Below are 26864 nucleotides of genomic sequence, written 5' to 3' on the forward strand. Positions count from 1 at the left end.
TGAGTATTTAATGAGGTCCTATGGACAGCTGTTGAACTTAGAGGACTTCTGTATTCCTTTTCCGATCAGGAAAGGTCACTCTCTGTATATTTCAGACATTGGTTGGAGGAGTGGTAGGTTGGTGATGTTGAAAGATGTTATTTTCTGGACATGACATTCAAGAGCCAAAAAAAATACAATCTGAGACACTGAATTCTTCTATTTTGCTTTATGTTTAAACCAAGGACATTTCTCTTAGACTTCATTCACACATTCATTTACTCACGCGTTCCCTCGTCCTGCACTGCCTGATGCGTCATGTGCCGAGCCTTCTGCCAGGTTCTGGGGACAGACAGATGAGGACAGCAAGATCCCTGCCCTTGAGCCGTTCAGAGTCTTGTTGAGGCATGATTTAAAATGATTAATCAGTCCAAGAATATTAGATTTCTCCAAAAGCTGCTGTGGGGGAAAAGATAATTATCCAAAGTCTTTAAATCTGTTACCCTCTTTCATTGATTCAATTAGGTAAAATTCATAAAACTGTATTGTTGGAAGGAGCCCAGAGGCATTTATTCCTGTGTTGTTTGTTTTTTTTTTTTTCCTCTCTGCCTTCCGGCCGTGCTACCCTTGAATTATCCCCCAAACCCATGCGTTTCAGCAAAAGGAAGTATTTCGAAGAACTATAGCTTTTGGCCCATGCATATAAAACTTTGTTTGGTGAGCACCCACAAGGAAAACCTGGCCGACTTCTTGAAAGGGTTGACATGCATGGCAACAAAGTATTGTTTTGAAAGACAAAGGGAATTGTCCACTCTTGATACACACACACACACAGCAGACCCCCACCCCCCATATTCCTACTATTGAGGGGAATGCATATGGCCACTACAGAATGCAAAAGGCAGGTACGGTGGCGCTATCTAATATGGACTCCTTGAGAATTCCTTTAGTTCCCTGGGACAGAAAACCCTGTCTCAGCACCTGTCAGATTGTGTTGTGCTGTAACACAGAGGCACATCTTCTGTTTAGTGGGCATTTTTGCCCCTTGCCAGTCAGCAGCAGGGTTTAAGCATCTGCTATCTGCAGATCTTCAGTGATCCCAAGACAGTGGTGGCTGTGTTTTGGAGAGGGGGCTGGCCGCGAAACCAGAGCCTGAGTTCGTTTCCAGCCTCGTTTCCCCCTGCCAGTAACACTACCTTCATAGAACCATCATGGGGATTTCATGAGTTACGGGGAGTGAAGGTAGTTTGTGAATTGTACTACTGTGTGCATTGCCTGCCTTTTCTAAATGGACATTTGTTCTCATGATCTGATCGTGACGTAGGGAGGTGTTAGGACTATTAGAGGCCCTTGGGGGCGCCTGGGTGGCTCAGTCAGTTAAGAAACTGCCTTTGGCTCAGGTCATGATCTCGGCATCCTGGGATCGAGCCCCATGTCGGACTCCCTGCTCAGCAGGGACGTCTGCTTCTTCCTCTGCCCCTCCTCCCCCCTCGTGCTCTTTCTCTCTCCCATTCTCTCTCAAATAAATAGATAAAATCTTAAAAAAAAAAAAAAACCCAACTGTTAGAGGCCCTTTAACCCAACACAAGTTGCCACATCGCCTTCCAGAGTAAGAGCATTCAGCAGCTCCCCCTTATGCTTGAATAAGGTCTAAGCCTCTGAATATACCCCGGAAGCCACACACGATGGGGTTCCTGCCGAGCTCTTCAACATCCTCTCATCGCCCCTACTTCGTGAGCCCTGATGCATTTATCTCTGGCTCCTAGAATAGTTGAGATGTATCTGCAAAGCTCCTTTGAGTATAAGCTCCACTCGTTTCCCTTCTTCCTCACCTGAATACTCATTCAGCACCCCTTATACTTCTCTCAGCCTTTAGTCCCTCGAAATTGCTCTTCCTCAAATTCCCACCAGATCTCTGAAGGTAGAGACCATGTCTGTGTCCGTCTTATATATCGCTTCCCCAAGTTCTATAAACGTGTTGCTGCGTGGTTAGGGGTTCAACAAATATTTGTTGATTCCGATAGACATTGAGAGAGATGTCCAGCTAGCATTTATTATACTTTCTATTACACAGCAGTCCAGAGACCAAGTGACAGAAAACCTACTCAGACTGGCTCAGGCGATCGTGGGAACTTGTTGGCTTACGTAACCAACAGGTCCAGAGTAAATGGCTTCAGGCACAGCAGACTCGGGTGCTCCAAGGGCATCATCAGGACTGTGTGTCCTGATGTTGTCTCTTTTGGCTTCATTTTCCAGTTCTGAGCCCGGGGCCAGATAGAGTTCATTGTGTTGAAACCATATGGGCCCCAAAGGGCAGGGGGCACTGGGATAAGCCAGAAGCAGAAATAACAGATGTCCTTCACGTGCCAGGCTGCGGGCTCCGAGTTCAGGGTCTCTCTACTCACTGTATTTGCAGCGTCTTTTCCAGAGTGTGGCATATAGTAGGTGCTCAGGAGTGTTCGCGAATGAATAGTTGTGTGATGTATTTGCCCTCCCTTCTAAGAAGGCGTTTTTTAAGCCTATAAAGACAGATGGTTATATATAAACTGCCTTCTGCCTCAACCTCTGTTTGCTTTTTTTTTTTACACCTGTTGACAGGATCCGACGTCAACCTTCTTCCAGTTCGGAGCGTCCATCCAGCAACAGGCCACGGTCATGCTGAAGATCATGCAGGATTACGACTGGCATGTCTTCTCCCTGGTGACCACCATCTTCCCTGGCTACAGGGACTTCATCAGCTTCATCAAGACCACCGTGGACAACAGCTTTGTGGGCTGGGACATGCAGAACGTGATCACCTTGGACACTTCCTTTGAGGACGCAAAGACGCAGGTCCAGTTGAAGAAGATCCACTCTTCCGTCATCCTGCTCTACTGTTCCAAAGATGAGGCTGTCCTCATCCTGAGCGAGGCCCGCTCCCTGGGCCTCACCGGCTATGATTTCTTCTGGATCGTCCCCAGCTTGGTTTCTGGGAACACAGAGCTCATCCCGAAGGAGTTTCCATCCGGACTCATTTCGGTCTCCTACGATGACTGGGACTACAGCCTGGAGGCGAGGGTGCGGGACGGCCTGGGCATCCTCACCACCGCTGCGTATTCTATGTTGGAGAGGTTCTCCTACATCCCCGAGGCCAAGGCCAGCTGCTACGGGCAGACGGAGAAGCCAGAGACCCCGCCGCACACTCTACACCAGTAAGAGGCCGATCTTTGCTTGTCTCCCAAAATGGGACCCGAGTTTGGTTTTGCTCGTTCGCTTGTGTGTTTGTTCAAAAACTCAGAGCGATACATCCATGCTCCCTGCTGAAAACGTGTACGACAAGTAGAGAATGTGGCGTGTGTGCTTATGGGAGTTTCTCTGTTTGGCTCTCCTCTCCTCTCTTCCCCTTGACTCCTCTTTTGTTTATAACTTACGTCATACTTTGTTTTCTGCAACTTTCTTGTTTTACTCAGTGATATACCTTGGAAACCTACCCTCAAGACCTGTCTATGTATCTGTCTATGTATCTCTCTGTCTATCCATAGTCTATCTATAGCTATATCCCAGGTGTGCCTGTGTGTGTGTATATATGGATTTTATATGCAGATATATACACGTGTATGGACATATGTACACAGATGTATGTATGTTTGTCTACACATATACATATGCACTGACACGTATGAAGGTAAGTAGTTATATATGTATGTGTAGATATACATGTGTGTTGGGGGGGGCATGTGTGTGTATTCTTTGCCACCTCCGGATTGCATTTCTCGGTAGGGATATACCATGATTTATTTGTCCAGTCTCCATAATGATAAAAATCTAGGTTGTTTCAGATTTCTTCCCATTCCAAACGAAGCTGCAGTGATCCTCATCCCACGAGTCTCTGTGCACACGTGCACGTGTTTCCCCGGGGTGGATTCTAAGAAGTGGAAGTCTGGGGTCACAGAGCACATGCATTTAAAAATTGAAGTATCTTTGCCAAATTGTCCGACAAAGGAACGTTCCCAATTTGTATTCACACAGTCCCTAGACTTCCCACATCCTCACCACCATGTTACACTTTGGGAAAACTGCCCACACTGGGGCTCCCGTCCTCTGTGTGAGTGTGTATGTCTTTGTATTTCTTCCCTTCTTATGTCCTATTTTTGTAGGTCACTGGAAATCTTGGCAAATACCACTTTTAAAGCAGCATTATATTCCATCATGTGGATGTGTCCTCATGTATTTAACTGCTCCCGTCTCGGTGGGCATTTACGTTTTATGTTTCTGAGAAATGTCATTGTTCTTTGTGGCCCTTCATTGTGGCTCAGCTGTTGACATTTAGAATGATCACTCCTGTACCCACTTTGCATGCTTTTGCCTGCTGTTCGGTGATTGAATCCACACTCCTTCCTCAGATAACGAGCCGCGTAGCTCTGTGATGAAGGGACGGGGCTCTGGAGGTAGATTTGTCAGGGTTCAGAGCTTCTCTTGTCCACTTCCGGTATGCCTTGGACCATCACTTTACCTTTCTAGGCCTCAGTGGTTCCTTGTAGAGTGATGATAATAGCACTACTCCCTCCAGGGGGCGCTTTGCAAACTTGAGCTTGCATCAGAATCCCCTGGAGGGTGATTTGTTCAACCACAGGTGGCTGGGTTTCACGGTCAGAGTCTGTAATGCAGTAGCCCTGGAGGCCCCCCGAACTTGCAATTCCAGCGGGTTCCTGGGCGATGCTGATATTGCTGGTCTGGGGATCGCGCACTGAGATCCATGTCCAGTGGATTGACCTCAGTATGAAATGAGGTGATGCTTGAAGAGTACTGCGTAGCCCAGTGCCTGGCACCCAGTGACTATTAAATGACTGTCAGAATGACCAGCAAAGTGGCTTTTGGTCATCAGAACTTATAGTCAACGGACTAGGTTGCGTTTATTACCATCAGAGTAACACGTCGCTCTCCAATGTCTCTGGAAGGTTTCAGGACTTCAAATCGGCTACAGTTTAGGGATTATCTCTGAGCTGAGTCTGGAGACACATGTGTGTGTTGGGGGGGGGGTAGAAGGATTATTATGCTTCTTTAAAATCAGAATACACCTGAAAAATGAACTCTTGAATTAAGAAATTGTGGTCCTTTGCAGTTTTCCCTTCCCCTCTCCTCATTCCCTCCTTAGGGGTCCTCTTTCTACACTGCCACTTCCAGCGTTTTAAATAATTGTCTAAATATCAGGAAGGAACTCCAGTGAATCCGTTTGAGGCGTGGAAAGCTCTTCTGGAGGCAGGATTGCTGTCAGCCCAGTGACAAGGGCTGGGCTAATGAATGCTTCCTTCCCATGAGAAGTGCCCTACAGCTGGAATATTTGCAAATGTATAATTTTGATGAAAACATAACTCAATTGTAGGGCAATTGAGATATAATATATACAGGAAAAGGAATTTGAGAAGGATAATTGTCAAGACATGCAGAGCTCCTTTCAGTGACCACCCTGAATTCCATTAAAAAAAAAACAACAAATTTCTGCCGTGAAATGCTGTCAAGCTATTTCTAGGAGTTATGCTTTGAATGCAGCAATTTCATAGATGGTGTTTCAGCCCCAGAGTAGCAATGCATCAAGTGGGGTAAGCCGTCACCCACTGCCTGGTGTTTCGTGAAAGATCTCTCCATCCGTGGGGCGCTGGTGGTGTTCGCCCTGTGTGTGAGGCTGGGAGATGGCACTGGCACTAGCCCTCGTGACACTCGCCCGTGGTCATGGTGTTTGTTAAGCTCACCCAGGGAAGAGGAGAAGCTTGCCAGGCAAGGAAGGGACTGGGAACAGGAGAAGGCCCCCAAATGGCAGTTTTTCAGAAAAGCATGAAGGACACTGTTCTCTCCTCCATCAGTCATTCCTTCCATCCAATGGACCCTGTGCTGGGCCCCTGAAATACATCCAGGAATGAAGGTATAACTTCTCAAGGAATGTACAGTCTGATGGAGAGGGAGGAAATTTGTCTCACGACAAACTCCGATAACAGGGACTTTTTCAAGAATATGAAGGGGGGAAAAAGAGTAGTACAGAGTCAGATAAAACACCCACCCCAACACTCATCACAGAGAACAAAGGTGAACATGTCACATTTGTTTCAAAATTTTAAAAGAAGTAAAACATTACTGATGATGTAACAGTCCTGGTTGTATCTCTCCCGAGTCCCACTTTCTTCCCTTCCTCTCCTCGGGAGGGAGAAACACTGCCGTGAATTTGGTAGGGATCCAAACCTGTGTGCATGTTTTGTACTTCGAGTAGAGATGTCTGTGCAACCTTAGACCCAAAGCACAGTTCGCTTTAATGCCCATGAATGGTTTCTGATACGTTCAAATTTCCTTTACCTCAACCTTGTGGTTCCGGATGGATCTCGGAGCACATTCGAGCATATTAATCTTCATTGCGGTTCTGTGCTCTGTTGTGTAAGTGTTGCATTGTTTGCTCTTCACCCCCTGATGGACGTTTAGGTTGTTGATGGTAAGGGATCTTCAGTGCCTGCAGCCTGGTTCGGATCCATCAGCTCGTCGAGGGGAAGCCCAGGACTCTTGAGTTCAGGGTTCTGCCCAGCATCCGGTAGCCAAGTAGCTCTCATTACTCCCACTCTGTAGTAAGGAGGATGCACGTAGTTTCAGAAGAAGGTCAGATGAATTCATGCAGGTCGGTATCACGGTGCATTCGTGCAGGGACTGGGGGTCCAGCTTGGGGGTGGCTTGTAATTTCCTGCCTACAGCTTGTGTACTTAGGGTGCTGTAACGTGACTTATTGCTTATGATGTGGGACCTGGTAGAAAAGTCGACTTGCTGAGGAATGACGTAGGCCTGTTTATGTCCCTGGGATTTCAGGGGAAAAAAGGTGGGGGCAAGGGGAGAATGTTCTTTATGTTTAATATTCCTGGTTTTACAGAAGGCACTTTGAAAAGAGCAGTCAGCATTTTTTAAAGTTCAAAAATAGCTCAGCCATGTTATGTAACCTCCTCCTTGCTACCGCGAAGTTATTAAACATCTGTCCCTTCTCCAAGCACAGGACATATTGCTGGTAACTCCTGGAACTGTGACGTAGATCCTTACCCATTCTGCCTGCGTGGACTTGAGGCTGTTCTGTCCAGTCCTGTCCCAAGAGTCCGTCCAGGCCGCTGGTGGACCGGGCCCCCTGAGGGGCTGTGTGGCTTCAGAGTGAAGCGTCTGGCACGGAAGCCAGCCTGCCTGGGTTTGAATCCCGGATCAGAACTCTTCTAGATCTAAGGCTTCGGGCAAGTCCCTTACTTCCTCCACGTCTGCCTCCTGAGATGTGACGTGGGGACGATAACAGTGTTTGCGTCTTACCCCAGAGCCTGGCATGTGGAAAGCAGTCTATCAGTCGTTACTCTTAGGCTAAAACTCGCGGATATAAAACTGTGAGTGAGACCGATGTGTCTGCATGCCGTGGTCCACAACCTTGCAGGTGTTTAGCACCCTCTGTGCGCTAGATGCCAGCTCTCCGTAGATGGAGGGACAGAGAAGGCCCCCATATGAATATTGGGGGAGGTGGTGTTGCCATGGGTCTTGTTGTCTTTGAGGCCTGTGGCTCAGGGGATTGTCCCATAACAGAGGCTCATCTCACCAGGCTGGAGGTCCAGGAGGAAAGCAAACGTCCTCCTGGGGAAGCATAACCCCTGAGAAGAAGAGGACTAGGATTGGGATGACTCGATGCTGGTAATGTATCCTGAACTTCTTCCTGGTGGCTTTTATTCCTTCCCCTGGTGCCGCAGCTCTAGCCCTACTCGGCAGTGCTCATGCTGTCTCTTGGTTCAAACTCGTAGACCCAGGAGAAGTTCCTGTCACATTCTAGGCCTGCAGTTCTATGGGACACAGAACATTAAATGTGTGTGTGTGTGTGTGTGTGTGTGTGTGTGTGGTAGTCGTCTCCTTGTACCAGAAATAAGCGAATTCATATATGTGAAACGCCGTTGTGCCCGGCGTGCAGTAGACATTTCACAAATAACGGTCATGTCGCTATTGCCGTCTTCTTGTTTTCTTATTGTGGTGATGATCATCATTATTGTTTCTTTAATTTATACTTGTTATACTGCAGGCTATTCACAAGCAGGGGAGGGAGAAAGGGACTTCCGCCATGTTTTTTTTAATGGCGGAATTGTAACTGTGTGTCCTGGGGCTGCCGTTTTAGTGAAGGGAGCAGGACGTGGAGAGGCGAGTGCCCTGGAAGACAGAGGTGCTCGAGGAGATCTAGAGCACACGTGAGTGGGAAAAGCACATCGTCTCCCAGGAGAGTTATGGACTCGGACTGAAGAGTCGATGATGCCTGGCTTGACCACTTACGCATTTTTTATTAACTTCTTGATTTATGAAGTCAGGCTCCTGCATTAAGAAGCAACGACACGGTAAATTATTACCCTGACAGAAAAGGAAACAGAAGGAAGATATATACGTGAAAGTGAGTTTAATTCATATCCAAGTTACTCTGATCCTTTTCTCACTCTTCATTTCTCAAAGAACCACAGGAAAAGTTCCTGGCTTAATGACCCATCAAGAGACTGCACTAACCCGGGTTGGCATGGTTTTATTTGATAGTCAGAATTATCACTGTTGGTTTCTTTTTTAAATGCCAATAAAAGAGCCCACTCAGTTAAATCTCGGAGCTTTACCAGAGTTGAAACTTCCCTGGGCGAACGTGATAACTCTTTGCAAATATTTATCTGTGGGATCACCGTGTGCTCAACAAACATTTCTGGCAGTGGCATCAGGCACCCAGGAGACCAAGCCATCCTGTGGGCTTGTGCTGTCAGTCTGGGACTCTGGACTCGGCAATGGGGCGGGGGGGAAGGCTGACCTTCAGAGTAAATCAGCCAGAGAAATGTCGAAATGAGAGATGAGAGGATCCACAGGCCTTTGCCGCATTGAGATCCCAAAGCACATGCCGTCAGGCTGTGTGACTTTGTGAAATGCAGGTTTGGACGGTGCCGTGTTCACACCCTCTCATCTGGGTTGTCTTGGGCAAGTTCCTTAACTTCTTTGAGCCTCCACTTCCTTGATTGCAAACAAGGAAGAGAGAACCGGAGTGACACTTACATGCATGTAACATACTCAGCCAAGCATCTAGGTTATAGTTGGCACCCCGCAGATGTTAACTGTCCTCCCTCCCTGGGCCAGAGGCTCAGCTCGATCTGCCCCTGCCTGTGTCCCGATGGACGCATGAGAGATGGACAGTGCTCCCTGGGCGTCCAGCCTGACAGCTAAGTGAACAGCCTCTCTTTAGCATCATCTCTGTGTGTGGCCTCCCTCCTGGAACACAGACGTCTCTTTTTTGGACGCAAGTCAAAAGTACCGTATGCCAACCCTGCAATGCAAGTCAATCATTTCCAACTGGCACCCAATGAATAGCTCGACAAATGGTGGAAACCCGATGCTGGCAACTTGAAGGAACCAGAAATTGGCCCTGCCTTTACCTTGAGGGAAAGGTGGTTTGGGTGGTTTTGGGGTCATGCTGAAAGTACGCCTGTCGTTCACATTTGCCTCAGTCCAGATGCAAGTCTTTGGATTTGGGGACCCGCATGCCTAACAAAAAGATGTATTGAGGGTTGAGCACTAGGACAGTTTTCATTTTGAAACTTGTTAATTTGGTGACATATACTAATGATTTGCTGCAACTCCCTTGTGTGAAAGAATAAAGCAAAGAAAAACACTGTCTTCGTTACTCTGGTGCCTGCTGACAATACACTGGGGACAGGGGGTCTTAGTGCGTAAGCCCAGAGACCAGTTAGGAGACCGCGGCACAGTCCAGGCGAGAGCAGGCGGTGACTTGGATTGGAGTAGCGGCTGGGCTTAATGCATGTTTTGGAGTAAAATGAACAAGACCCGACAGATGAATATGAAATGTGAAAAGAGATAAAATAACCAATAATTTTTCACTTGTACAGCTGAATAGATGGTGGCGCCTTTTACAAAACTGGAAAAGAAGCAAATTTGGGGAGGAGGAGGTCAGGAAGAACATCCAGTTTCAAACATGCTCAGGGGAGCACATCCAAGTGGAAATCTCAAGTAGGCAATTGAAGAGGAGAGTCTGAGCTCACACTGAAAAATGCAACACACAGGCTGGGAGCTTATTGACGGTGGTTAAAGCCCCAGGACTGGGTAACATCCCCTGGGGGCAAATGAAAAATCCAAAGAGGGACTGGACTCAAACCATGAGGAACGTCGCGTTCATTGGCAAGTAACCCCCGAGAAAAAGGAGAAACCTGGGGAGAAAGAGTTGGGCTGGGAACTTCAGCCGCCTTCTTTTCCCGTGGAGACTGCCTACCCCCTGCTTCTGTTACGGAGCTTGGTGGGTGTCTGTACAGTGTCTTCCATATGCTAGACATCGTGGCAGGTATGGTGGGCCTTGCAAAGCTCTTTCATCTACAGCTGTTGCTAATATATCTGGATTTAGTGCACCCTAGGAGACTTAGATAATCCTATCAGCAGTTTAATCAACACACGGAGAAAGTAAAACTTATCATGTGACGAAGTGCCAGGCCGATTATTAGAGCAGCGAAGTCTTGGAGTCCTAGGAGACCAGTACCATACTCGGCTGGAGCCACGACATAGATGGGAAGCCATGCTTTGGCTCAGGAGAGATGAGGAGGAGACACTTCCAGAAGGGGGAGGAAAAAAACCTCTGCTTTTGCTTCCTTCTTCACATGATCTGGAAAACATCTGATGTCATGCTAAAAAATAAGTTAAAAATTCTTTCCAGCGCAAGGGAGGCACAACTGACATAGTTTGAAAGGCCAGTTTATTTCCAAGCTGTCTTTTGTTTGCTCTTCTAGAAGAGTGTCTATCAGAAGTGCTTCCTTGCATGTAGGACAGAAGCTCCCCCTTGACACCCCTTCCAGGTGGGAGCTGGACAGCCAGAACGGGACTTTCCCCCTATTCTCTGCCTTTGTCCCCTTGCTTCTCAGCTTCCCCCTTCTCTTGCCTCTGCGTGGAGGCTGCCTCCTGCAGGTGTGACTGAGCCCCCATGCAACCTCCTGGTGCCTCAGTACCTGTCCTGGATCCCAGGGATGAAAGAGTCACCGTTAGGTTGGTGATATTAGCTAGATTTGGCACGGGCATGGGAGGCCAGCCATGTTATTATCCAGGCCCCACAGTTTGGGGACTAAACTGGCTGATCTGCTGATGCCCGGTGTACTCTTCTCCAAATCCCCATGACCAGTTTCTGAGGATTTGCTTTATTTGGCTAAGTCCTGTCCAAGCACAAAGAATAAATACAACACTCAGTTTCCTGTGTGATGGAGAACAGCTCTCCTGAGACATGGACTCATTTCCTTTTTATTTCCATCACTATTAGTAAAAGGAAGTTTTAACAATTTAATTAATACATCCTTATGTATATGTGTTGGGGGGGGAGAAACTTGAAGTTTCTGAAGTTACATGCTAGAAGTGTATATACTTTAAAATGTGATATAGTGGAAATTTTAAAGTACTCTAATGATACAACCTGTCATGTATTAACTGCCTCCTATGTGCTAGTCACTTTAAATATGTGATCTTTAACCCTTAGAGATGAAGTAGGATGTTTTTGCTGCAGGTAACAATCAGTTAAATTCAGTTATGTGATTGAATTATTTTACTGGAATTCCGTAGGCAGGGTGGATTTCAGATGCAGTATGATCAAGGTTCTGGCTCTTTTCCCTATGATCTCTTGACTCTGCTTTTCGGAAATTATAGTCTTTGTTATCAAATTTCTTCCTTTGTGACCTTAAGTTGGCTGTCAGCAACACCTGGGATGACTTCTTTGTTCATGGCCACATTAGGTCACGTGCCCATCTTTGGGCCAATAACAGCCATTTTATTTATTTATTTTTTTTATTTTAATGATTTTTTTATTATATTATGTTAGTCACCATGCAGTACATCCCCGGTTTCCGATGTAAGGCTCGATGATTCATTAGTTGTGTATAACACCCAGTGCACCATGCAATACGTGCCCTCCTTACTACCCATCACCGGTCTATCCCATTCCCCCACCCCCCTCCTCTCTAAAGTCCTCAGTTTGTTTCTCATAGTCCATAGTCTCTCATGTTTCATTCCCCCTTCTGATTACCCCCCCTTTCTTTATCCCTTTCTTCCCCTACTGATCATCCTAGTTCTTATGTTCCATAGATGAGAGAAATCATATGATAGTTGTCTTTCTCTGCTTGACTTATTTCACTTAGCATTATCTCCTCCAGTGCCGTCCATGTTGTAGCAAATGTTGAGAACTCGTTCTTTCTGATAGTTGAGTAATATTCCATTGTATATATGGACCACATCTTCTTAATCCAGTCATCTGTTGAAGGGCATCTTGGCTCCTTCCACGATTTAGCTATTGTGGACATTGCTGCTATGAACATTGGGGTGCATATGGCCCTTCTCTTCACTACGTTTGTATCTTTGGGGTAAATACCCAGTAGTGCAATGGCTGTACTGACTGGCTTAATTCTGGAGTCCTAGTCCAATCAGTGAAAAGGCAAATAGGATTACATTAAACCTAACCAGATCTACTCTAAGTCCTGGGAATGGGGTAAGTTACCCCCAAAGCCGATCGAGTCTTACAGGAAGCTTGAAGTTTCAACAAATGTGAATTCTGTGAAGAACGAGGCAGAGGAAAATGGAGGCCCAATAGACTACCAGCAGGTCCAATTATAAATCATTACAACTCCTGTTACAGATGAAGAAACTTAAGGAGCAGAGAAGTTCCACAACTTGACAAGCCGCACAGCTAATAGAGCACAAAGCTAGAATTCAAATCCAGTTTCGTATGGATCTAAACCCCGTTCTGCTACTTCCTGTCGTTGCAAATTGACCTGAAGTTGTGGTATTTTCCTATTTCATTTGTTTGACTCACAGGATATTTTTATGGTTTTCAAAAGTTGAATAACTCCCAACATTTAAATATTGAAAGATGTCACCAAAAATATATTTTCAGCTAATGTTGAGAAAAATATGAAAAACCCACGATGATCATTCCACATTCCTCTCTGAAAGTCTTAAAGGTTGGGGCTTTCGGTGTTGAGGTCCAAACCCTTCACTCCACAGGGAGAAGCTGGGAGTCGAGAATCTCATCCTGACTGTATTTTGCTGTGCGGGTGGTGGGGTTTATGGCGAGAACATCCCGGCCTTTCCTACCCGTTCTGATGTGGGCCTTTTCTTTCTAATTGCTGCATGTGTAGTTGTTCTGGATTTGGCATGTATGGGAGGAGGTGAGTTCAGGAGCCTCCTATGCTCCTGTCTTGTACCGGAACCTTCCTTGTCCCTGAGATGGTCAACTAGGTGTTGTCAAGAATGCCTGCCCAGTTCATCTTAGTCCCCACCTGGGCCACTTATTCACGTTACATTCATGGCCTCCTTAAGCATTCTCCTTTATCACAAGGTATCTTGTATTTGCTTTATTACTTTATCATAATCATCATCATTTATAATCATCCCCGAAAGAAGAGCCTGATGAACCTTAAGGCTGGTAGCTGTGAGAATGAGTGATAACAGGAAGGTTTGGTATCTTGCCTCCAAGGATGTTTACTGTATAGCTAAGTCTGGACAGCATAGGTCTCTCTCATTCTGTATGCTTTCTGCATTACTGGACAGATATTCTGGCGAAATCACATAAAAAAAAGAAAAAAAACCTGCTGGTGTGTGATTCTCTGTGGTGAGAGGCCCTACAAGATTGGAGAGGGGCTGCTAATCTCTCACTCACATTTTCTCAAAACAAAACAGGCTTTTAAGGTTCCAGCTAGGGTGCCGAGGATGCAGTCATCAGGGACTAAGGGGTCATTCCAGGTAGCCCTGGGTCATAAACCTACTTTTCTGTTCAACTTACAGATGGGAGTTTGAATTGTTTGTGCCTGCAGTGACTTTGCCCAAAGACAAGAACTTACTGAATTACCCAAGGGGAGTTCTCACCCATCAGTTCGGATTAAGTAGTTAGATGTTCTTCTAAAGCTGGAAGAAAATACCTGTTCTGGGTGGTGACGGGGCGGGGGTCCAGCTTTTTGCAATATCCCCAAATCTGTCAAATAAATGGCAAACAAGGGAGTCCGATGGAACCCACTCCATGTGTTAAGGGTCACTGCTGAAAAGGTCACTTTATCACTGAAACCTTGTAAAATATGGGGTTCTAATCTGATTTTTCTTCATTATGGTTCAAGTGCACAAAATATATTATTAGTTGTTAAAAATTATTTCAACTGGTTTTGTAACATTGAAGTTGTCCGTTACTTCTCCGTGCTTCATTACAGGTGAGGAAATGGGGGGCCTGAAAGACACAGGGTTCAGTTTTCACTCATGGGAGACTGCTTAATGACAGAGGCATGCGAAACGCAGGTCTCCTTTCTCCCAGACCTACATGGGTTGTTTCCACTGCACCTGTCTTCTTTTCTTCTCGGTCCTTCGTGATTCATAGTAATAATGTGGTGGTGGTGGTGATGACGATGATGGTGATGACGGGGATGATGACGGGGGTGATGGTGATGAAGAACAGCTCTATAGGGACCTGGTCCGTTTTACCTGTGTTCACCACTGCCTCGCATAGTGTAGGTGCTTAAACCCGTGTCAGCGGTGAGTGATGACAGTTGTAACACAGCGATGGCTCTGAGCGTGATGCTGTGTTAAGGATATTTACAAGCATTATCTTACCTTATCCTCACAACAAGGCCATGAAACTCGTGGTACTGTTATTCCCATTTTTGCATGAGAAAAAAAAAATCTCAGAGAGAAAAATGACTTTCCCAGGGTCTTTTAGTGGTAGGACCAAGATTGCCTCTCTGACGTTAGCACCTGCCCCTCTGAGCCTCTGGCAGCCCCGGGAAAGAGGACATTCGAGATGTGTTTTCAGGAGGCCCTAGGGAGTCTTCCAGTGCCACAAAGCGGGTACGAAGATCCGCCCTTTGTGGGCAGGAGTCATTTGTGTGTCTTGCAAGGTAACTTGTCACAGAAATGCAATGCACGGGATTTCATTTTATAAATCACAAAAGCTTCCTGAAAACGTTAATATTCTTACCATCAACATCAATTATTATTATTGTCATTAGCATAGAGAGCCGCATTGGCATTGCCAAGAATCAAGAGAGTGGAGAACAGAGGGGAGAAGTTGACCATTCCTGGGAGAATTTTTATGAGAATAGTCAAAGGCTCACCTGCAGAGTCATCAGCTCCCTTTAAATTAGTTCTCGAACTGAGTCCCTTCAGAACTCTGTGCATCTCTGAGGAGTGCCAGTAAATATTAACTGGATGCAAAGAATTGAGCAAAGACACATCAGCAAGGGGGCTCCGTAGTTTGGACGAGACAGAAGGAAGGAAGTAAGAGGTCGAAAGGCAGAGGGAAGCCCGTGTGTAATTTCAACACTGGACGCACAGCAGGTCATAGTGGGGTGGTCTGCCTTGATTTGTAAAGTGTGCAAGGAGGCCACGCCATTGGCACGCAGCCTCATACAGGGCAGGAGATGGGGGAGGAAGCCATCGGCCCTGCCTCTAAGCCATTTACAGAGCTGAGTTTAAGAAATCTTACGCTTTCAAAACAGAGCCTTTCTTAAATAGACTCTGAGCTCCGAACACAGGACTGGGAGAAAGTGTTTGTGTTCAGGCGACTAGGTGAAAACAACAAAACAGAGCAAGAGCGGTCCCCTGGCATCTGTTACCCACGCTTGTCTACCTGCCTGCACCTCATTCTTTCCTTTGTCCATTCATTCATTCACGCGCGCCTAGGTTTCCATTCACATAGCCATTCGTGCGGTCAGCCCTGTAGTAGGTATGGGACACAGACCGCCACGAACACAGCAGACAAAGGCTCCCCACCTGAAACTCCCGTGCTGGTGGGGAGACCACAAACAAGTGATTGTACATATAATGTCAAGTTGGGATTGACATGGAATAGGAAGAAAAATAGGGCAGGGTAAGGGGATAGAGAATGAGGGGTTATTTTATTTTATTGATTTTTATTTATTTACTTTTCCACTATTTTTTAAAATTTATTTAAGTTCAATTTAGTTAACATATAGCGGATTATTAGTTTCGGGGGTAGAATTTAGTGATTTATCAGTTGCATATAACATCCAGTGCTCATTATACCAAGTACCCTCCTTAATGCCCATCACAAAAGGGGTTATTTTAGTTAATTTATTTATTTATTTTAATTTTTATTTATTTATTTGAGAGAGATAGGGACAGCCAGTGAGAGAGGGAACACAAGCAGGGGGAGTGGGAGAGGAAGAAGCAGGCTCCCAGCGGAGGAGCCTGATGTGGGGCTCGATCCCAGAACGCCGGGATCACACCCTGAGCCAAAGGCAGACGCTTAAAGACTGAGCCACCCAGGCGCCCCTATTTTATTTTATTTATTATTTATTTATGTAAATATATATATACATATATAAATATATACATATATATGTATATATATAAATTTTATTTCTTTGAGAGACAGAAAGAAAACACAAGCAGGGGGAGTGGCAGAGGGAGAGGGAGAAGCAGGCTCCCCGCTGAGCAAGGAGCCTGGTGTGGGACTCGAGCCCAGTACCCCAGCATCTTGACCTGAGCCAAAGGCACACTTTAAGCCACTGGGCCACCCAGGCACCCCTTGAAAGGGGTTATTTTAGATACAATGGTTGGGGAGGTGACGTTTTGGCCGATACCTAAATGAATAAGCAAGCGATGTGAAGATCTGGGGAAAGAATGTTCTGGAAGGGGGTCAGCTTGGGCAAAGGACTAGAGCTGAAAAACTCCTTGGCTGGTTTGAGGAGCAACAGGAAGGTAAGTGGCAGAAGCAGGATGGCTGAGTAGAACACGCCTTGGGAGAGGCAGACCACGTTGTAGGGTCTTGGAGGCCATGGTGAAGGTGTCGGGCTTTGCTTCAAGTGTTATGGGAAGGTGCTGAAGAGTTTTAGCAGGAGAGTGAGGTAGGCTTCTGCAGTGAACCCTGAGCCTCATTTGTTTTTTTCTTTCCCCTGTGCCGTTTCTTTTCCTGTTAGAAACAAGCTTTGCTTAGTGTGGAGTATAAAGCACTTGTTTCTCCAGATTCCATTCCTTTCCTCCTCCATTATGCAGCCTTTGGTGTGGGCAAGCCCTGTTGGTTGATGAGTAGGCATGAGATCTGAGTTGGTCGAATAGGTCACATGTCATATCCATCTGATATAAGGGAAATGTGCAGATGTGAGGCCTGGAATTTCTGCTGCCATTTTTCCACCATGAAAGAAATCAGGCTGAGGATAAAGGTGACTCACACATGAGACCGAACTAAGAAAAGTATGGTATAGAGAAGAAACCGGAGCCTTGATCACACTGCACCTGAAGTCCACCCTATCACTGATCTTTTCAGATGTTGACCGCCAGACTCCCCAGTGGTTTAGGTTGGTTCCAGTTTGTTTCCTGCTACTTGCAACCAAAAGAATTTTGATAGGTATACATATTTGGCAGTTAATCTCTAGTATTATACTAATTAATTCATATATTATACCCTTTAAATTAATGTGGTTGCCTTTTGGTAAAGCTCAGTTTGATCAACAGCAGGATATCATAAATAAAAATTTTTAGAAAGATTATTTTACACAAGACAACAATGGCTCTATGATTGCAAACAGGAAACTCGTTGATGGCCATAATTTGTGCTCAGCATATATTTGTAGCCTTTGGAGGATTCCAGCCTTTAAATCCACGACCCTTGGAATCAGATCCTAACCTTTTCTGCCACATATTAGCTGTGGGACCTTTAGCGAGTAACGAAATACATCTGGACCCCATTCTTGTCATCTGTGAAATGGAGACTGTGCTGGTCCCCACTCGTGGTGGGAAGCCTGTGAGAATTCAGTAAGGCATGAAAAGCATTTAGCTAGATGCCTAGCACGTGCTCAGTGATGCTATGAATGTTAGTTCTTGCATAAGAATAGAATCCTCAGGGGCGCCTGGGTAGCGCAGTCGTTAAAGCGTCTGCCTTCGGCTCAGGGCGTGATCCCGGCGTTCCGGGATCGAGTCCCACATCGGGCTCCTCTGCTGGGAGCCTGCTTCTTCCTCTCCCACTCCCCCTGCCTGTATTCCCTCTCTCGCTGGCTGTCTCTATCTCTGTCAAATAAATAAATAAATAAATCTTTAAAAAAAAAAAAAAAAGAATAGAATCCTCAGAACGACCAACGAAAGTGGGATGAAAAATGCCACCTAGATGGCAGGATTGTTCCGCATAGCTTAATTAAGTGTGTTTCATTATTCTAACTCCCTGGGGCTTTTGAAGGAAAAACAGATTTTTAAAAATTTGGGAGAGTCATCTCATTAGAGCGGGGAGAAGGCTGTCCTTACAGGGGAAATGAGAAGGAGGCAGTGGTGGAATTGTGGAGTTGAATGCATTAATGTTGGTGTTAACTTCCTTCTTAAATGATAAATGTCTGCATGGTGGCAGAGAACCATGGCTTTTCAGAGGACTTTGTAAGTGCAAGAAGAACTTGGGTCCTGCGTAAGAGCGAGATGTTACTATGCTGTATATAATCTAAGACCCAAGCAACTATAAAATGATCTTTATATCAAAAAGGTTAACATGTGGGGCACCTGGGTGGCTCAGTCAGTTGAGCGTCAGACTCTTGGTTTTCAGCTCAGGTCATGATCTTAGGGTCATCAGTTCGAGCCCCGTGTCAGGCTCTGCACTCAGCACGGAGTCTGCTTGAGATTCTTTTTTTTTTTCAAGATTTTATTTATTTATTTGACAGAGAGAGACAGCGAGAGAGGGAACACAAGCAAGGGGAGTGTGAGAGGAAGAAGCAGGCTTCCCGCCAAGCAGGGAGCCCAATGCGGGGCTCGATCCCAGGACCCTGGGATCATGACCTGAGCCGAAGCAGAAGCTTAACATCTGAGCCATCCAGGCGCTCCTGCTTGAGATTCTTTCTTCCTCTCCCTGCCCTTCCTGCTTGTGCTCTCTCTCTCTCAAATAAATAAATAAATCCTTTTTTTAAAAAAAAGGTTAACATGCAAAAGATAGGCATCTTAAAATTAGTTCAATAGAGTTACAATGCCTACACGTCCCGTGCTTTACCGATCTATAGTCTGGTGATCCCCTCGTGTTCTAGATGAGAAAATTGAGGTTCAGGAAAGTTAAGTGACTAAGTGACTTTTTCAAGATCCTGTCACTAGCGGGCAAGAGTCGCAATTGCATTCATCCATTGATTTGAAGAAATTAAATCACGTTCATTGGCAGGTGCTCCAGGGGATCCTCGAGGAGAAACAAGAGTATGGTCCCTGTCTTCATGAGATTATAGCCTCATAGGGAATTCAGACAAAAATGAGAAGCACATCAAATGAATAAAATAACTGCACTTCATTGTGTCAGCTGAGAAGGAAGGGTACGGGGGCCTGAGGTGGGAAACATCAAGGATGGGAGGAGCACTTTTCTTTATCGAGGGAAGAGAATGTAAAGCCAGAGGCAGTCATTCCAGGCAAAGGGACCAGAGTGTGCAAAGTCTCTGAGCTGGGAAAGACTTTGGTGTGTATAAGGAAATGAAAAAAAAAATGAGGATGGTAGAGTCAGTTCTAGGTCATTCCGACCATGAGGCCACACTGCCTCTGCAGAAGGGACTGTTGAGTGACGGGCACAAAGGACCGTGGAGCAGCAGCTGTCAAAGGGCTGCTGGTCGCCTCCTCACATCAGGAACTCACTCCTCCAGAAGAGAATTCCTCTCGGACGCTCCCTGACCAGCCCCACCCCTGTGCCGTTACAGCAGGAGGAGGTATCTGAAGAGCTTCCACAGGAGACCTGCTGGGGGAGGGAAGTCTGCCTCGAAGGGGTTGGGAAAGAGAAAATGGCGGAAGAAGAGCTGGGGTGAACGATGCTTGTTGACTTGAGCCAACCGCTAATCAAAGCTGCTTCTCGGGCCAGCTCACGGCCCCCCGCTGGAACATGAGGTGTCTCTGTCAGTCCACTGAGTGGAACGCACATTGCCCCGGTGGCTCTTAAAGTTGTGCCTTGTAGGGGCGCCTGGGTGGCACAGCGGTTAATCGTCTGCCTCTGGCTCAGGGCGTGATCCCGGCGTTCTGGGATCGAGCCCCACATCAGGCTCCTCCGCTATGAGCCTGCTTCTTCCTCTCCCACTCCCCCTGCTTGTGTTCCCTCTCTCGCTGTCTCTCTCTGTCAAATAAATAAATAAAATCTTTAAAAAAAAAAAAAAAGTTGTGCCTTGTAGCCCCCCAATGGTTCCCTCCAGCACCTTCATTCCCAACAGGGGGGCACTGAAAATACAGGAAGAATGAGAGGGCCCAGATTTACCAATGGCTGCAGATTCAGGGTGTAGGAAAAGCTCCTACTCTCCACCCGTTGGATCCCTTGAGAGGTTAGGTGTCACTTTAATGTCACTTTCCCTTCTGCTTTTCCCAAGGATTCACGTCCTGAAACTGCGCCGTGTGGGAGGATCTGTGACTAATGAGACCATCACTTTGCCTGATTCTGCTTCTGCGTAGACACGGTTAATAACTGTCACAATAGTATTACTTAGAGCGTGTGAGATTCAGATACAAAGGTTCTTTTCTCCTCATCACAATTCTATAAGTCACACGTTATATATTCCCCCGTTAACAGGTGAGGGTAATAAAGTTCACAGAGGTGACGTGTCGTCCTCAAGATGACACAAAGACAGGGACCCAGCTCTCTGCCTCCAAATCCAAATCAGAAGATGAAGGGTGAGAGAGTGGTCCCACCTCTCTCAATCCAGGGGGAGTAAAGAGGTCGATGAAAAAGACGAACTCACGGAATTACCGCTTCTACAACAGCGGGCGTTTATCGAGTGCCGGGCACACCGTGCTAGGTTCTTTCTACTGATTAACCAGCTCAAGCCTCCTCACACCGCCATGAAGCAGGTGCTGTTCTTGTGTCCATTTAACAGATGAAGAAGCCAAGGCTCACAGAGGTGGTTCACGGACCCCAACAGTTCAACAGTATTCTCATCAACACTCACAATCCTTCTCCCGAGGACGTGCTTTTGTTTGATAGGAATCACACCAGGTCGTTGCATTGAGCGTATTCCTGGTTGTGAATTTTTTTGCTTACCCTTGGTTAAAAAAAAAAAAAAAAAAAAAAAAAGTAAAGGGCACCTGGGTGGCTCAGTCGGTAAAGCGTCTGCCTTCGGCTCAGGTCATGATCCTGGGGTCCTGGGATCGAGTCCCGCATCAGGCTCCCTGCCAAGTGGGGAGCCTGCTTCTCCCTCTCCCTCTCCTCCTCCCCCCCTGCTCACATTCTCACTCTCCCTGCCTCAAATAAATAAAAAAATCTTCTAAAAAATCTTTAAAAAATGGTAAAAGTTTTAGGAACAGGATGCCATTACACTCTTTCCACATAAGCAAATGGAAACAAGTAATAGGAGCAATTGCCTGGATAAATAATTGGGCTGTGAAGCTGCCATCGTAGAAAAAAATCGTTCCTCTGTATCTTCTAGGTGCTTCTTGCGGAATGTTTGGGTAGTTGCATGGGTCCCTGCCATTCTTTCTAAGAAGGGGGTTGCTCTTGTTAAGAATAGCAGCCTCCGTTCCAGCCTTCCTGGTTTTGATGTGCTCCTTAACCAGTCGTTTCCTATTTTCTCCACTTGTGTTTTGCTGTCAGCTTCTGCTTCTTCCGCTTGCCTTATTAAGAATTCTCATAGTCAATAGGATGCAAATAAATGGAAACATATGCACCTCCCTGCATGTGGGAAATGTCGCTCTTGGCTGTTCTGCCGCTTAGCTGCCTTTGCAAGGGTGAAGCTTTAGCTCCCAAGTAAGGCTCTTCCTCTCCAGAGGCTGGTCTGACGGCTCCTGTCCTGTCCAGGTGAGGGAGCTAAGGCGGCTTCCACAGCAAGTTCAAGTCACGGACCTCTCCCTCTGCGTTGGGTCTGAAAGCCCCTTAGGCTCCAGCTCCTTTCACTCTGGGGCCATTTGTGCATCTCTGCTAAACCGAACTTCTGCGCCAGAGCGCATCATAGGCACTGAGCTGGTTCCTGAATCTGTACGCTGGGAGATTTTGTACTGCGCTTTACCATGGTGAGAAGAACCAGAATAGACCGAGCTGTTCAGAAGCCAGATCAGACATTGAAAGCAGGTGCAGACCTGTCAGCCACACAGCTGGTTGAGTTAACTCTATTAGATGGTGTCGGACAGTTTTGTTGTCTGAAATAGAAACCACTATGGAGGCAGGCCGGCCATTTGCCAAATGGTGCCCCTGCTAGGCTGGTTAGGTCTCCTTTCGTGTTGGTGCATCTGCTGGGTTTGGCTGCCAGCATGTTGGAAGCTGGCAGTTCTGTAAAGTTTTATTGTCTTTCTAGGTGCTTCTGTCAGGGAGAGAGATACGAGGAGTTGCCATTTTTTAATGATGACTTGGCATTTTTGACCCCTGGCTCCATTTCAACTAGAAGGAATTAGTCTCTGAGTTGATGTTAATATTGCAAGTGCATCATCTTTTTGACCAAGAATGATTTTCTCTCTCTCTTTAAATCACAGGTTCTCAAGAGCCTCTGTTCTGAATTGATTTCTCACACTCGATTTTAATGTCCTCCCGTAATGGATTTTTGTATTTTTTTTCTTCCTTCCTTTCTTTCTTTCTTTTGAAAATCAGCAACAAGTAGAAAGAACCCCTGTGGTTGAAATACAATATCCCTCCCAAAGAAGAGATGGGGAAGAAAAATGTTTTCCCCAACTTCAAACCCACCCCCGTGCGATGTGCCTTCTACATTTTAAGCAGGCTGAGAGCCTTTGAGGGTTGAGTCAGAGAATGCAAAATGTGACCTCTTAGTTAAAGCCAAAAGCTAAAAAAAGGGACCTTGTACATCAAATGGCTCTTACCAAAGGGTGTTTTTATGAGTGAAGTGCAAATGAAGCATAGAATAGAGCTCCTTTCCAGGATCCGAGACCCAATTTCCAAAACATGTGAACACTCTCGCGATTGATTATATTTGCTGCTTGGCTGTGGAGCTGTTGGAGTATGAAATGGGATAACTTATGTTAAGCACTCAGCACTGTGCCCAGCACATCTTGGACCCTCAATTGAAGATTATTATTCATTATTCCCATGTAGAGCTGAAATGTGAAGCAACTGGTCTCAATTACTTCTTCGACCAGAAATACAAGATTGTGTAACTCACGGCAATGAGTGCCTATAAATCTTCACCAAAAGATCCCTGGGTTAGGATCTCATTCTGAAAATGTTCTGAAAATTTGAGATCCAGTCTAGACAAAAGGGAGAAGAGTCTACAAGTGTGTTTTTTGAGTGGGAAGGAGCACCATGTCTAATATATCTGTACGAGGAATGGGTGAAGGATACCACAGAAGAGGCCTCTAAGGGGTAACACAAGAGTTGACTTCAGTGTTTTAAGGATTTGTCATACGTTTTCTTCTCTGGTAATAGAGAACTAGAGCCAGCCGGTTGAATTCCCAAAGAAATCATTCTGGCTCCGTGGAAGGACATCTTTGCTAAACACTTTGAGCTGTCAGTGAAAGGAACCCTCCTCGGAAGTGGGGGGATCGCACCTAGACACTGGAAACTTCTCAACAGGTGGACCACTGTCAGGCAGTCGTTCAACAATGTGTGGGGGGAGGGAGTTCCTCAATTGAGATGAATAACCTTAAAACCCTTCTATGTGGAGACCACGCGGGTCCTTTAATTTCTCTGCCTTAGAATCTTCCCATCCACTCTTAGAACTCTTACTGCTCTCTAGGTATGGAATTCAATAGCATGTGTTCCTTGACCCAGATCACTCCAGCTTCAGTTGTGCCCTTGGATACGAGTGTAACTAAAGCTTATTCTTCGGTTAGTATGCTCCAGGATTGGCACAAAGTGCTTTGTGTCCATTGCTCTTCTAATACTTACAGCAGCCCCATGAGTATTTACTTTTAATAGAAGGATAATGAACATATTACATTATATCAATTTCAGGTGTGCAATGTAATCCATATATATGTATATATATATATGGAAATGATCACCATAATAAGTCTAGTTAATCTCTTACCATACATAGTTGCAAATTGTTTTTTCTTGCAATGAAGACTTTTGAGACTTACTCTCTTAGCAACTTTCAAATAAGCAGTAAGGTGTGATGAACTATAGTCACCATGCTACACCATGCCGCAGCATTGCATCCCCTGGACATACTTGTTTTATAACTGGCAATTTGTACCTTTGACTTCCTTTACCCATTTTGCCACCTCTTACCCCACCCCTTGTCTCTGGCAACTACCAGTCTGTTCTCTGTGTCTCTAAGGTTGGTCTCTATTGTTGGTTTTTTTCCCCTGGATGTCACATATCCGTGAGATCTTACGATACTTGTCTTTGATTTATTTCACTTAGCGTGATGCCCTCAAAGTATATCTAAGTTGTCGCGAGTGGAAGAACTTCGTTCTTTTTTAATGGCTGAATAGTATTTGTGCCGTGTGCCTCTCCTGTTCTTCATCCATTCTTCTGCAATTGGACACTTGGATGGCTGCCCTGTCTTGGCTGTTGTGGATAATGAGCATGGGAGTGTCGTATCTCTTTGAGATTCTCTTTTTGTTTCCTTCAGATGCATACCCAGAAGTGGGATAGTTGTACCAATTACGTTTCCACCAACAGTGCGCCAGCATTCCCTTTTTTCCACATCCTTGCCAGCACGTATCTCTTGTCTTGTTGATGACAGCCATTCTGACAGGTGTGAGGGGTGTCTCCCCGTGGTTTTGATTTGCATTTCCCTGATGGTGAGTGATGTTGGGCATCTTTTCCTGAGCCTGGTAGCCATTTGTATATCTCCTTTGGAAAAATGACTATTCCCGTTTCTAAGTCGGAGTATTATTATTATTGCTCTTAAGTCAAGTGACTTTCTTAAATGTTTTGGGTATTAGCCCCTTATCGGATAGAAAAGGTTTGCAAGGACTTTGCTCCCATTCTGTGGGTTGCCTCTTCATTTTTTTGACTGTTTTTTGTTGTTGTTGTTTTTTCTCTGCAGAAGCTTTTTAGTTTGATGGGGTCCCACTTGTTTTTTATGTGCTTTTGTTGCTTGTGCTTTTGGTGTCTATGCTCACGTTTCCATCAGAGGTATTGTAGAAATGAGTCTTGGGTAGAATGTTGAATCCAAATAACTCAGATCTCTGAGAAACCTCATATCCCAATTTAGACTCCTTATTGTATCATTCAAATTCTCTCAGTCTCTATTCAGCCATCAACTTACTGTCTTCATTGCTTTTTAAAAACAATTTGGCAAAATACATATAAAAGAAAATTTTCCATTTTAACTATTTCCAACTGTACAATTCATTGGCAGGTAAGTACATTCATATTTTTGTTCAACCATCACCACTATGGATTTCCAGATAGCGGTTTCAGAGATACCTAGTTTTACTGTCTTTTTCATCACCCCAAACAATTCCACTCCTAGTTATATACCCCAAAGAATTAAAAACAGGTTTGCAAACAGAAACTTGCACATGAATGTTATAGCAGCACTTTTCACGATAACCCAAAGGTGTAAACACCCCCCATGTCTATCGGCAGATGAATGGATAAACTTAATGTATATCCATACAGTGGAAGATTTTTTACCCCTCAAGGGATGAACTGCTCAGACCTGCCCCGACATGGATGACCCTTGAAGACATCCTCAGTGCAAAAAGTCAGACCCAAAAGGCCACATATTGTATGATTCCACTTACATGGAATATGTTCATTACTTTTTGTCATCTCTGTAAGCCGTCTGCAGTATTTTTCACATAGTTCTTTTTATTTACATTTTTTAGAGATATAAAATTTCACTGTAGTTTTTTCCTAAGTAATGAAATCTATGAAACAATGGGTTTGATATGCCAGTTCTGTTTTAAAATGTACATTAAATAAATTTAATTCTAAAAATACGGTTAACCTATGCACCATCTCAGCGTACCCGTCTGTGTACCACCTGAATTATACCGATGACATTTGGGAAAACAACCTTTTGGTTCCTCTTGGCAATCAGTTCCTTCTTGAATGTGATCCACGTGGCTCCTTTCCCTAGATTTAAGCTGTCCAATATGGCGGCCACTAGCCATATGTGGCTATTTAGATCTAAATTAATTAGAATGAAAAAGATTTAAAATTCAGTTCCTTGGTCATACTGTTCACGTTTCAAGTGTGCAGTCGCCACAGGTGACAAGTGGCTCCCATTTCGGACATCACAGATAGATGACATTTCCATCCTTGGGAAAAGGTCAGTTGGCCGGTGTTGTCTGGAGTTGGCTTTTGTTGTTCTCGTTGAACTAGGGAAGCACCCTATCTCCAGATCCTGTGCTTAAGTCAGTCTCTCAGCATCCTCACTTCTCATCACTTGTTCCTGGCTGACCATTCATCCCTCAGCCAGCTCTGCAACTGACCTACTTTTTCAATGTCACCAGGGAGGGCCTGGTGCCAAACCACAGCGTGGGACCTCCTCTCGCTGCTCCCCTTCCTGTTTGCTGCTCGGCCAGCTCTGGCCTCGCGCCATCTTGCCACTCTCTCTCCCTCTCGTGCTATTGATGCGAGGATCTCCTCCCACATAGCACTTTCCAGTTTTCCTGAAGGGCCCCACTCTGCTTCACACTCCATTTTGTTTTGTTAGTCAAGTGTGAGAAGACATGGCTCCTCTCTTTTCCACACTTCTCTCTTCTCTGCTTTGTCTGTCTTGCTCTCCCTTTCCCTGGCTTTTCCTTCTCGATAACTTCTCTTCCTTCTTTTGTACTTTTACTCTTCCTTCCACTGTCCTCACAATTATATCCCCGTAGTTGTAAATTTAAACCTTAACTATTTGGAAAGCAAATAGAAGAAAGAACTATACAAGAAAAGAGAAAAGCTCTATTCTTTCTATGATTTATACAGGAAAAAAAAAGATTGCCAAGTCCCTCCTTGGTCTAACAGTTCTTTGCTTTTTAGGAGGTAAATACATCATTTTCTTCTCTATCAAGGAAGTGGCCTAGTGATGACAGGT

General features: G+C 45.4%; 1 protein-coding gene across 1 annotated transcript in view; it reads left to right on the top strand.

Annotated features, from left to right (window-relative positions):
* Positions 1-26864, top strand: part of GRIN2A (glutamate ionotropic receptor NMDA type subunit 2A) — a 358615-nt gene that overhangs the window by 205273 nt on the left and 126478 nt on the right. The window contains exon 2 of the mRNA XM_008696891.2: positions 2578-3170. Within this exon, the coding sequence (XP_008695113.2) occupies positions 2578-3170 (593 nt within the window). The remainder of the gene's footprint in view (positions 1-2577; positions 3171-26864) is intronic.

This window comes from Ursus maritimus, unplaced genomic scaffold (assembly GCF_017311325.1).
Source record: "Ursus maritimus isolate PB19 unplaced genomic scaffold, ASM1731132v1 scaffold_2, whole genome shotgun sequence".
Taxonomy (NCBI): Eukaryota; Metazoa; Chordata; class Mammalia; order Carnivora; family Ursidae; genus Ursus; species Ursus maritimus.